The 13,402-nt window shown below is 39.9% G+C and overlaps 1 protein-coding gene across 50 annotated transcripts in view; it reads left to right on the top strand.

The window, feature by feature from the left end:
• Positions 1–13,402, top strand: part of TTLL5 (tubulin tyrosine ligase like 5) — a 349,192-nt gene that overhangs the window by 70,277 nt on the left and 265,513 nt on the right. For all 50 annotated transcript variants that reach the window (XR_011648300.1, XM_058293031.2, XM_071213776.1 and 47 more), the window contains 3 exons: positions 2,351–2,452; positions 4,673–4,764; positions 5,544–5,651. Coding sequence is in view for 49 of the 50 variants with exons in the window: in XM_058293031.2 (XP_058149014.1) it covers positions 2,351–2,452; positions 4,673–4,764; positions 5,544–5,651 (302 nt within the window). In the remaining variant the exon portion in view is untranslated. The remainder of the gene's footprint in view (positions 1–2,350; positions 2,453–4,672; positions 4,765–5,543; positions 5,652–13,402) is intronic.

The raw sequence follows: 13,402 nt of genomic DNA, 5'->3' as shown, positions 1-13,402 counted from the left end.
GCTCACGTGCCTTCCTTGTATGGACTTGGACTCCTGCAGGACCACTGCCCTGCTTGGATGGATTCCTTGTGTAGGCCCCAGCTGCCTCCCCACCCTGTCCACCACCTTCCTCACATGGGTCCTGGCTGCCAATGGGTTACAGGGAGGAAGGTATGATTAGATTTTAAAATATTGGCCAGGTAATTTAAGTTAACAAGCAAAACCCAAAACCTCTGATTAGTAGGCCAGATCTGAAACTAATGGGACTTTTGGTCTAGACAATTAGATGACATTGGTATTCAGAAAATGAAATATGGTCTATTTAATACGGATTTTGGTGAGAAGCATTAGAGCCTCACTGACCTTTCTTCTCCATGGTGTTCTTTTCTCCATTGGACTAAGTGAAATAAAGAGTGTCACACTTTTGTCCTTTGTGGGAGCTTTTCCATCAAGCTAATTGTTTTTTTCTTTAACTGTACTTCTTAACTACTTCTGATGCTTCATAGTAGCCCACTGTGATATTGGTAATCTTGTCCTTGCTAGGGTTATGGTCATAAATGCCCTTGAGAAAAGGATGACTTAGGAAGAAGAAAACTAATTTTTTAGAGATGCAGTCCTCTGAAGCAAGAACTGTAGGAACCACAGATGCATTGGTACGAGATTACAGTTACTAACAGGCCTTTGCCAGGCTTTTCAGGTTGCTGTCCAAATTAGATCAGGTACTTGAGTTTAGGAGAGATGAAAAGCCTCTTCCTCTGAAGCAGAACCATTTTCTTCCCTGTAACTCATTATTCTTTTGGGGGAGAGGATGGCAGGAGGTATGTCATTGTGAGGTAATGTCTGGGCAAGGCAGGCAGCCTCTGTGGGGCCAGGATGGGCCCCTTTTGCATTTGACAAGAATTCAGAGAATGATTGTTCCATTTGCAGGGAACATTTCTGTAGGAGGAAAATCAGAATATAATATAGTCACGGTTTACTCACCATCCAGTGACATGGCTACAAGTTAGGTGATAACTGCTGGAAGTTTCTGGAAAGCCTGAGGTCCTTTTCAAGTTAGACATAATGTTCTTCAGACTCTTGTCCCTTCCCCATACATGCCTAGTCAACATTTTTTTCTTTGTCCACATCCCTTTTCGTGGCCTCATCTTTGTTTATTTCAGGGTTTCGTTTTTTTTTTTCCCACTTTCCTTTCTTTGGCTCTTGTGTATTTCTGGTACAGGGAATTAGGGAGCGGAGATAGTGGGTGGGTGAGAAGGAATAGAGAAGAGGAAATTTTTAAATGCTGACCTTTAATGTGGTAAAAATTCATGCTGACATCATAGTCTGGGTAAGCATATGTAAATAATTTATAAATCATATGAAAATAAACTTGTGGCCTTCTAGTTTTGTTTTTTTTTCCACACACTTGGATGTGCCTCTTGGGAAAACCCTCTAGTGAAGGGTGATATGGTTATAGTGGTATGTAAACAGGGGTTGATATTTACCATAACCATTCAGCTTGACTGGCCTTTGTTGATGTTGAACATCACTGGAAAGTTTTCTTTTCTCCAAGTTACTTCCTTCACAGTAATCTCAGAGGCACATATATTTTATTCTTTGGTCTTCTTTTGACGGTAGTCCAGGATATCACATTGCTGCCCTGTTTTCAGTGGGCTCCATGCTTAATCCCTCTCTTTTCCTGCATCCCAAATCTGGGAATTAGTGTCCAGCACTATGCCCATATTTATACTGCTCTGCCAGGAGTAGGCTTTGTCTGCTGTTAATGCCGCCATTATTGACATTTTCTAAATGAATTTTGTACATCATTTTGTTATTTCTTTGGATGTGAGGGTGAGCTCTATATAGTGCTATGCTGTCCTTTTTTCCTTTTTGCTTATTATTTTTTTCCAGAATGCCACAGTACCAGATGCTGTGTGGGCACTCAGTAGGTGTTTGTTGACCAGCTGGTGCCCATCATCCACAGCATCCTATACACAGTTTCCGAGGTTGTGACGAACTCTGTTTTTATTTTTCATTCTTCCTGTTGGTCTAAGGTTATATCTAAGAGAAGCAGCGCCTCATAGTGGTGAAGAACATGGGTTTTGGTGTCAGTGTGATTTGGGGCAAGTTATTTAATCTCTAGGTCACATTTTAGTTTCACCTCTATTTTAAAAATTCGACATATACTTACCTCATACTTTTAAGATTGAATTACATGTGATATTATATATAAAAAACTTTACATGGTAGTTGACCCTGTATAGGCACATCAGTATCTGTTAGATAATGATATTGCCCTCCCTTTGTTATGGTGATATCAATTGATCTCAGTTGTAGCCTGTATTTCCCTGAAAACCTGCTCCTGGCATTTAGTCTCTATCCTTTCTATCAGGTTTGCAACTGTGCGATATGATCAAGGAGCCAAGAACATTCGGAACCAATTCATGCACCTGACCAACTACAGTGTGAATAAGAAGAGTGGAGATTATGTCAGGTACTGAGACAGGAACCGGGGATGTCAGGGTCAGATGGGGGTGTGGCATAGGTGGAAAGCTGACACTTTGCACTGGAGGATGACTTTACCCTTCTGTCCCTGTAACTTCTGACAGACTGTCAGAGTCATTTAATATAGTTTCGAGGCATATTTGCTGCTGCTGCTCCACTGCTTGCCCAGATACAGTGCCACTTTTTTTCTACCAAAATATGCCTTTACAAATTTCATCTTCCTCATTGTCTTCCTTCACTTGACTTAAGGGTGGGAATTTAATAGGTGTGTGGAACTATTTACAAGTTAAGAAATGAGGTCATTTTAGCACTTGGCAAAAAACTTTAAAAATATTTGCATCCCTTTTGACCTAGCAGTTCCATTTCTAGGAACTTAACCTTAGGAAATAACAAAGGATATATGCAGGATCAGAGATAGGAATGTGCTTGCTGCATATTGTTAGGTGGAAAAAACAGGTTACCAAAGAGTATGCATTTAACTTCTTGTTTGAATATGTAAGATATCTAAAGCTGTTTATTTCTGCTGAGGAAAAAAAAAAGACTAGATGGAATATACTAAAATCATTAATAGTGCTTAACTATTATGGGTGGGATTATGGGCAAGTGATTTTTATTTTCTTCTCTGTGCTCTATGTATAGTCTCTATGATCAGGGAAAAAATTTCAGCAAAAAATTAAAGAAATGAGGCCATCTCTGAAAAGGATTCAGTGGAAGGGAGTACTGTACCAGCCCACCTGTGTGGAAATATTCTTTCTGCTCTGTTTTCTTTCATCCCGACAATCTTGCCATTAAGTGGAAAAATAAAAAATCCAGTTCCTTTCTCTCAGACTAAAAATAGGTGTCTGGCAGGTCCAAGGAAAGACAGGAAGGAAGAAAGGAAGAGAGGGAAGGAGGAAGGGAGAAAGAAAAGGAGAAAAGAGGGAAGAAAAGGAACGGAGGGAAAGGAAGGGAAGAAAGGGAAGGAAGAGAAGGAAGGAAGGAATTGGTTGAAAATATCATTTCCTTTGTTTTTGGCAGTGAAGGGGCAGCTTCAAAACACAAGTTGCAGATTGCAGGATTCTTACAGCATTGCTGGGAGTCTGCCCTTGTGCTGCCATAGCAGTGGTGTTCTTCATGACTTATTTTTGCTCTAGTGCTTTCCCCTTTCGGTATCAAAAAAAAAAAACGGTATCAAAAAAAAAAAAATACCCTGTCAGGAAGTGGATGTGGCTCAAGTGATTGAGCTCCCACCTACCACCTGGGTGGTCCCTGGTTTGGTTCCTGGTGTTTCCTGGAGAAGACGATGAGCTGACATGACGGGCAAACATGGCAAGCTGACACAAGAGACACAAAGAAAAAAAAGCCCAATGAGAGAGACAGCAGAGCAGGGAGCAGAGGTTTCCAGTGCCTACCAAAATAGGATGAGCAGGACAGTGAGCTGAGGTGGCAGGCAGGTGCTGTGGCCTGATGCAGCAAGATGCTGCAATAAGAGACACAAGAAGAAAAACACAATGAAAGACACATCATGGCAGGGAATGGGGGTGGCTCGAGTGATTAGGTGCCTCCCTCCCATTTCAGAGGTACCGAGTTTGGTTTCCGGTGCCTCCTAAAGCGATAACAAGGATGACGAATGGACATAGCAGGTGCAAACAATGAGGGGGTGGGGAGAGATGAAAAAAGTTAAAAAAAGACCTTGTCTACCACTAGAAAGGAGGGAGCTTGCTTCAGATGTAAGTGCAATTCCATGCTGGGTTAGTTCATTAAAACACTACATTAGATTAGCTTGCTAGCCCATCCAGACTTGGTTCTGCTCTGAAAATGGTACAGAGGTTGTTTTGCAGGTTCATGTGACATTTACCTCAAAGGCTAGGTTGGTGCTCCCAAATGTTTCAACCTGTTAATTTATTATAGCCCTTCTTAAAGATGTTTACATTCTTTCACTTGTGTCATCCATGCTTTCAAAATGCAAAATTGTTTGGTTAAGGAAGAATTTGCCTTATTTTCCCCTTCTCCCCTCAGTAAGGCAAGCTATAAGCATTTTCATTTCCATTGAAGAAATTGGTCCAAGAGATAATGATAAAGAGGACCAAGAAAAAGTGGGTGAGTGGAAGTCAGCGAGGTGAATATTTTTTTATAGATTTAAAAGTACCATATGTCTCTGTGTGAAGAATGTTGTTTCTAAAGCCAGGCCTGGTCCCATACCTAACCTTGATCTATTAATTCGTTTTAGTTGTGATGATCCTGAAGTGGAGGATTATGGGAACAAATGGAGCATGAGTGCTATGCTTAGGTACCTGAAACAAGAAGGCAGAGATACAACTGGTGAGTAGCAGGCCTTTTCCTTTATTCATGTTTCTTCTTTGTGGAGCATTACCTCTGGCTCTTGCCTGGGGTCATTGCATAGTGATGTGAAGATGTCCACTGGGATAATAGTTCTTGGTGTTACTTTTTCCTGTGCTTTCCAAGATGGGGAGCAGGCTTTCCATGACCCCTGAAATCCTTTTTTCATTTCTAGTTTGGAAGGCATAATTGTTTCCTTTCATTCTTTGTGAATCCTTCTTGAATGTTGAATTGCTAAACTAAAATATACTGTCAGCTTTTTAAGTAACAAATTGTTGGTTTCCCTATTGGTCCTGAGTTCATTTTTTTTTTTAAGTTAATCTCCATTCATTTTGGTTAGTGGAAGAATGAGCAGAGTGGAATTTGTGTACAGGGCTTTGGATCACAATGAACACTGGGTGCTGACCCTTGAGCAGAGTGGGAAACTGTGTGCCAGAAGAACCTATCTCAGTCCATGGAGGAAAGGGTGATGGGGAAAGAGTGAGAAAGGGAGTAAGACTCCTTTCCATTCTATGTCTGTCTTTTGTTGTAGGTTTGTTGTAAGTTTGCATTCCCTGGGACCTACATTCTTGACTGTGTCTACCTGTTCATAGATATGCCTGCCCCTATAGCATCCATTCAGAAGACTGCCATATGGAGACTTTTTTGAATGAGCATACATGCATTTATAATTATATTATGTACTGGAATCCAGTACTCTTAAACCATGCATTTTAGTATTTCTTCCTTGATGTTTTTTTTGTTTTATTGCTCTTTTGCAGCATTGATGGCCCATGTAGAAGACCTGATCATTAAGACCATAATCTCTGCTGAACTAGCTATCGCTACAGCCTGTAAGACCTTTGTTCCTCATCGCAGTAGTTGTTTTGGTAAGGATACTCAAGAAGCTTAATAGTTTGTGAGGAGGGTCTTAGAAAATTGGGATGGAGTGCTGGAGTAGAGAGGCTTAGTGATTACTGGAATAAGAAGTATGTGATGGACTTTTATTTCTCTCTAAGCGCACATGCCTTATGAAGATCCTACTAAGAGGTAGGATCAGTGGTAGGCTTAGTTGGAAGTTCCCTGAAGGCTAAGCACTAGCTTTCTGTGTGGAAAGCAGGGATTGGAACAAAAGTGTGGGTCTCTTTGTCAAAGTACAATCAGAAAAAGTCTGCAATGGACTCTGCAGAAATCCAGCTTTAACAAATATATTCCAGAGCTCTTTGGCAGCCAGACTGGGAACTGTTCCAAAAAGCTCTGGCTGGTACCAGTCTGTGCTTTCTCCCATTTTCCAATGACGCCTCCTTTTTGTTTTAGTCTCTTTCTCCCCCTCTTCTTCTTTCTCCTCTTTTTCTTCTTCCTCTCCTTCCCCCCTCCCCATCTCCAGTCTGATTGCTAGAGAAGGAGTAATAAACAGTTCACAACTACTGGGTCAGTAAACCCGTTACCTACTGATCCTCCAGCTGTGACTGTAGCACTAAGGATGCCTGCATAAATTTGCTTTCTACGCAGATATGAACTCCTTAGGGACTGCCAGTATGCATGCTGTAAAAATCACCCAGGCTTTCAGCAGGTGTTAGGCCTTGTTTTTGAAACACAGTGGGGCAGTGATGGGAGTGGGTTGGGGTGGTGATGGTAATTGAAACATAGGGTGGAATAATATTAAATGGTAAGGATATGAAAGTCCTGGCTTTCCTAGGAGGCAGGATAACCGAGAAGAGTATGGGCTTTAGAGTCTGTCAGACTTAAGTTTGAAACCCACTTGCACCTCTTAATAGCTTTGTGATTTTCAGTTAGTTGCTATCTTATTTCCTCAACCATAAAAGTAATGACCATAACCAGTAATGATTGTCCCTACTTTGTAATAGGACTGTGGTGATTAAATGACAATGCTGCATATGAAGCACTTGGCGAAGTGTCTGGCCTTGAATTTGTATTCAATAAAAATTATTATTTTTTAAATTTGACATTATAATTCTGTTTCTTTAATGAGTTATGATAACAGTCTATACTTGAGGGGCACTAAATAAAAGGAATTGTTGAGATTCTGGATAGAAGATAGATAAATCACCACCTAAAGTTATATAGGCAAAGAAGAGGTTGTGATATATTTTTAAAATGCAAATATGTTCATGTCTTTTAATCCTTAAAAAGTATAATAGAAACTTGAAATGACCTTCAAGTCCTCAAAGGATCTAGCTTCATCTGTCTTTTCTAGACTTCCTTCTAGACATCTGTCTTTTCTAGACTTCCTTTTCCTGCTTTATATCTTTTAATACAACTATACTGTACTAGACCACTGAGCATTCCATGCTTTTGTGCCTATAGGTCCTGCTCTCCAGTTAGAAAACAATTCTCTTGTCTACCTTTCAAGTGCCTGATTGTCTTCCAAGACTCAGCTCAGACATGTCTCTCTTCCATGTAACCTTGCCTAACAAAGTACCCTGTTGTGTCCATGGTATTCTACACCTAGTTCATTATATTCTTTTCTGAACATGTCTACTTTCCCAGTAGTCTCTGAGCTTATCTCCCTGAAGTCTTAATATTCATTGTTTCCCCTTCCCCCATCTTACCCTGTTTCTGCCAAATGAAACCTTTCCCAATTCCTCTGTACCTACCAAGTCCTTTCCTTACCCTTTGCTTTTGTACCTGCTCTATCCTATGTCATATTACTTTACCTTACAGATTACTGACATTCTTTCAGGACAAAAGTCAAGTATCCCTTCTTTTTTTTTTTTTTTTTAAAGATTTATTTATTTATTTATTTATTTTTCTTCCCTCCTTCCATTTTCTGCTCTCTGTGTCCATTCACTGAGTGTGTTTCTGTGTCTCCTTGTATTCTCATTAGGCGGCTCTGGGAACCCATCCTGGGTCCCTCTGGAGTGGGAGAGAGGCAATCATTCTCTTGTGCTACCTCAGCTCCCTGGTCTGCTGTGTCTCTTATTGTTTCTCCTCTATGTCTCTTTTTGTTGTGTCATCTTGTTGCACCAGCTGTCTGTGTGGGCCAGCACTCCTGCGTAGGGCAGCATTCCTATGCGGGGCTGCTCTCTGCGTGGGCTAGCTTGCTACACGGGCCAGAGTGCCTTCACCAGGAGGCCCTGGGCATCGAATCTTGGAACTCCTAGATGGTAGATGGGAGCCCAATTGCCTGAGCCACATCCGCTTCCCAAAGTATCACTTCTTTGCTAAAGTTTTTCCTAACTCTTCTGGCTGGAATTAGCCCCCAACCTTTCCCAGCCCCCTCTGCCTCCCGAGGCTCTGTTCATAATGCTGCAGTAACACCTATCACATTGTCTAATGGCCTTGTCGGTATCTGTCTCCCCCACCAGACTGAAGCAGCTCCTTGAGAACAGCAATATTGTCTCCGTTGTTTCTGTCTCTCCATTGCATGGCAGTGTCTTTCACTCTTAGAGGATGTTCAGGGACTGCTGAATGAATGAATAGGACTTGTTTTAATTGTCTTTTGGTGGCCTGAGACTGGACTTCCCAATGGATCTTCGAATTAATGCAAACTATTTGAGGATGGGGTGGACTAGGAGCATAACTCCAACTTCAAAAACCTTGTCAGATTAAAGAAATAAATAAAAGTTTGTTTTCCATATCTACTTGGCTCTTATGTGGGGGTACATTTTTGATAGCCCTTGGTGTAAAAATCATTGTTCTAGAAATAATCACAAAAACTTTTCTGAATGTTTCCTTTTTTGTTTTATTACCTGATTGCCTTTTGAAAGTTTATGAATTTCTTGGACTTAATGGCAATAGAATGTTCCAATGTGAAATAAGCAATGACTTTTTTTGCCTCAGTGAAATACCTGCTAAGTTCATTTCATTGGCTGTGGGTCTCTTCCCCCACTTCCTATTTGTTTTGAGTTCAGTTTTAATAAACTGAGTACATCTGGAGTTTCTTAACTGTTGACTGTCTTCTTGGTTTTTGTGGTTCTAATTCCACTTCCTTTCAGCCCTGGGATTTTGTGTGCTTCGTTAACCTCCCTCTATCAGATGTGATTTTATATTTGGGTGTATATTTGTGTGAGTCTCTTTGCCTGCCATGGACTCCTAGCCTCCCTTGGCGACTAAGTTTCAAGGAATAAGCTGAATATTTTTTTCCCCATTTGTTTTAGAGTAAACAGGAATTGAGAGCTTCCCAGAAATTTTTGGCTTAAACAGAGCATTGGTGCTTTCAGGGGACACCAGTAGTCCAGAGATGGGGTTCGCTATTCTTCCAATTGTTGTTTCTGCCCTTCTATCTTATGGAGCTCTGCCAGGAGCATGCCGTTTCTTTCTCAGTCTTTCAGTCTTACAGTTTCTTTCCCATTCTGCCACCTGAAATGTCCAACTATGTTTCTAGGTTTCTTCAATATGTTCACTCACTCATTCGTGTGTTTAACTTCTTTTCAGTTCTTGCTGTGGGGAAGACATAGTTTAGTCTTTCAGGAGTGTATTACCACCAAGAATTGGTTCTTCTCAAACCAAATTTTACATGGGATGATATATACATTTACCTGGATTATATTACCGGAGTTTCAGTGTAGAGTTAAAAACCTTTATAAACTACCTGAAACAGTCATTTAACGCCTTTTCATATATTTGTACACCTGGAAAGGACCTCAGAGAATAATTAGTCCAGACCAAGAAACTGAGACCCTAAGAAATTAAGGCCTTTGCCCAGGTTCTAGGGCTAGTAAGTGAGAGAAATTAGAAAATGACAGCTAGCCTTTAGATTCCTGTCTAATCTCCGCTCAGCTTGGAGAAAAGGGGATTCGGAAGACAGATTTTGGCAATCATGTCATCTTGATCATAGGACTCTTGAGTCATAGAATTTTTGATGCCTTCACCAACAAAACACATTTTTGACAATTTCATTTTTATTGCCTTCCCAGATTGTGAAAATATGGTACCATGTCAAATATATGCTTAAACAGCAACCCTGTAAATATTCTTGGGAAATTGGCACTGTGCAGTAACTGGCTTTGAGAACAGCTTTTTTGACCAGTTGAAGAAAAACTGAGCCAAAAATAACAGGATGTTAGCTGTTCTTTAAAGATATTGCTGCTGACACTGGTTTTATCCATGTGTGTGAGGATGGCTGAAAAGACAGAATATGACCCTGGTCCTCTCCGGTCTGGGATCATGCTGACCAGCTGTGTTGCCATTTGTGGAAGTGATCAAACTGGCCCCATTGAGATCACAGATCCCTGACATCTTGTTTCATGTCAAACCATGCCCACTGCCCCTGTCTTTATTGAATAAATGCTGGTTTAGCCTTCTGGTGCTGCAGTTCTTAAAGGGAAGATGTTTGTAACTATTTGTTCAAGGCCTGAAAATGGTCCTGCATGCATTCTCCAATAATGAAACTACTTGACCAACAACACACACAAAAATAATGAAAGTCATCAAACTATTCACTTTTTGAGTTAGAAGATCCATTCCCTCTTCTGGTTTATCCCATGCTGCTCTTTAGATGGCAAGGCAAGATTACTGTGGAAGGGATTTATGTAGGAAGAACTCACTGTGTGTTGAACGCTTTTTATTGGTTATTTCGTTTAGTCCTCACAACGATTTTGTTTTTAATTATTACCCATATTTTATAGACAAGGGGGGGAGAGCAATTCAGAAAGGTTAAATATTTTGCTCTAGGTCACACAGCTTATAAATGGCGAAGCCAAGTTTGGGAGCCAGGTCTCTCTGGCTCTCTTTCCACTCACATAAAGACAAGTTCAGATGAGTCCGGCCACTTTTGGCTTACCCCATATCCTGGATTCTTCCTCTGCTCTTCTGTAACTAGATCTCAGGAAAAATGATATCATCCTTTCTAAGAGATCAGGCCTAAAAAGGTCAGTCTTTCTGTTCTAGTCAATAGTTTCTAATCCTAGATATTCCTTTCAAATCTACCTTTACCTATGGTGACTGGATGATGTTTTGATTTATTGGACTAGTTAACAATTGGCTTTGGGCTTTTTCTTTTATTTAGTTCATTTTCCTGTGAGGTCTTGGTCTGATTTTTTTCTCAGTTTTCCTTCTGGACCTCAGATAAAGACTTCCCTGTTAGCTTTTCAATTCAAATCAAAAGCCAAGGTGTAAAGAATTACCTTTATAAGATCACATTTGAGTGACAGTGAGTCCTGGCTTATGTCAACTTTTCCTGTTGCCTTCAGCTGGGCCTTTATTTCAGGCTTAGTAGACTGATTCCAAAATTAGTGGTGTGACATGTTTAGTAATCTCTTAGGCCTTGTATGCATTTTTATTTTATATCTTTTGTTCTCCCTTCTTAGGATATCTTTTATTAGTTTTTCCTTAATATGGCCTTAACATGGAAGATTCTTAATAAGAATTTCTCTTATGTTCTTTATCATTGGTGGGGATAATAGCTGCAAATTATTTCATCTGTCTTAAAAATTATACACTGTTTTTCACTTTTTTTTTTTCTTCTTCTTATTTCTGGATTGCAATCCCATGTGCCTTCAAGTGGTAGGGAGGGCAGACATGAAATGATAAATGACAGTACAAGTAGTAGAAGAACTGAAGTGCTATGGAAATACAGAAGTACCTAGGGGAGCCGGAGAAAGCCTTTTCTAGCAGAGGGAAAATGATATGCAGAATACATGTCATGACGGGACATGACATTTTTTGAAATGGTAAGAAGTTCAGCATGACTGGATGTAGCCTGCATGGAATGTAGGACAGATGATAAAGCCTTGGAGGTAAATTGGGCCAGATTATAAAGGGCTGACAAATTCATCCTTTAGATATCAAAAAACCACTGGAAGGTTTTGAGCAGGGGAACAACAAGATTTTTTATTTTTTTCCTTTAACATTTATCATGATTTGACTGAAAGCTTTGGCAGGACAGAATTATAACATAGTGAATAATGTACAACATTACTAGAAGCAACTAACTTTACAGGAATCAACCTGACATTATTATCGTTGGGTCAATTCATTGCCTGTCTCTATCTGACTATTGTATTTGTGGATTTTTAAAAAAAAGTGTATTGAGATATAATTCACATACCATACAATTCACCATTTAAAGTACATAATTCAGTGATTTTTGTTATATTCAGAGTTGTGCAAGTATTCCCAATTTTAATTTTAGAACTTTTTTATCACCTCAAAAAAAAAGAAACCCCATACCCTTTAGATATCATCTACCATCTCTTTGCCCTTCCCCTCACTCTAAGCCCTAAACAACTACTAATCTACTTTCTGTTTCTTTAGATTTCCCTATTCTGGACTTTCCTGTGAGTGGAAGTATATAGTATGTGGTCTTTTATAACTGTCTTCTTTATTTAGCATAATGTTTTCAAGATTCATCCCCGTTATAGCATGTATCAGAGCTTCATTCCTTTTTATGGCTGAATAATATTTCATTGTGGGGGTATGCAACATTTCGTTTATGCATTCATCTGTTGATGGACATTTGGGTTGCTTTCACCTTTTTGCTCTAATGAGTAATGTTGTTATAAACATATGTGTACAAGTTTCTGGGTGGACATATTTTTCATTTCTCTTGGTATAAACCTAGGAATGGTAACTCTATTTTTAATCATTTGACGAACGGCCAGATTTTTTCCAAAGTGGCTTCACCATTTTACATTCCCACTGGCAGTATATAGGGTTCTGATTTCTCCACTGTCTCTGCAGCACTTATTATCTGACTAGTGATGTTTAGCATCTTTTCATGTGCTTATTGGCCATTTGTGTATCATCTTTGCAGAAATGTCTGTTCAGATCCTTTGCCCATTTTTAAATCAGGATATTTGTCTTTTTCTTGAGTTGTAAGATAAAAGTCCCTTGTTAGATACGGGATTTACAAATATTTTCTCCTCTTCTGTGGGTTGTCTTTTCATATTCTTGATGATAACCTTTGAAGCACAAAAGTTTTTAATTTTGGTGAGGTTCAGTTTATCTATTTTTTCTTTTGTTGCTTGTGTTTTTGGTGTCTTATCTAAGAATCCTTTGCCTAGGTCATGAAGATTTACTCCTGTGCATTCTTCTAAGAGTTTTATTTTGGGTCTTTGATCCATTTTGAATTAATTAATTTTGTATATAGATTTTATGTTTTAGAAAGTGTTAAAAACTGCTCTTTGACCTTGAATAAAAGGGGGAAATGGCAAAGACAAATGAGTTGATATGGCTAAGAGTCTTCCAAAAAGAGTTGGAGGTCATCAGAGCGGCTGTGCTTATGCTCACCTCAGCAGGACCCCAGAAAAAGCCAAAGTAGATACAACCCTAGATACTGGTTCTCCTGAAGGCTACGGAGATCCACAGGCTATATAGTCATGGCAGATGGATTTGGAACTCTGTGCCATGTCAGAGGGCCCTACTTTGGAATTTGTGCTCCTGAGTGTGACGGAGGTGGACTCAGATGTAACTTTTCTACACATGTCTCTTACTGTCACTTTTACTGAACCTGTGGTTGGTGCTAGGGAAGGTCCATACTCAGGAGACTTGAATCTCTGGACTGCCCATGTGTCAGCGGGGCCCTGAGCCTCAGCAGAGTGGTGACTCCTACTCTCTGGTTTGTTGGTCTTACCCAGGTCAGCTAACAGGGAGATGAAGATAGTCAACCACCACACCAGAGAATCAAAAGTGCCTACATTTGTAAGCAGAGGAATTGCATCCATCATCCATGTGGAAT

Source organism: Dasypus novemcinctus, chromosome 3 (genome assembly GCF_030445035.2).
Source record: "Dasypus novemcinctus isolate mDasNov1 chromosome 3, mDasNov1.1.hap2, whole genome shotgun sequence".
Lineage (NCBI taxonomy): Eukaryota > Metazoa > Chordata > Mammalia > Cingulata > Dasypodidae > Dasypus > Dasypus novemcinctus.
Note: the sequence above shows the minus strand (reverse complement) of the source record. Positions and strands in the feature narration are given on the sequence as shown.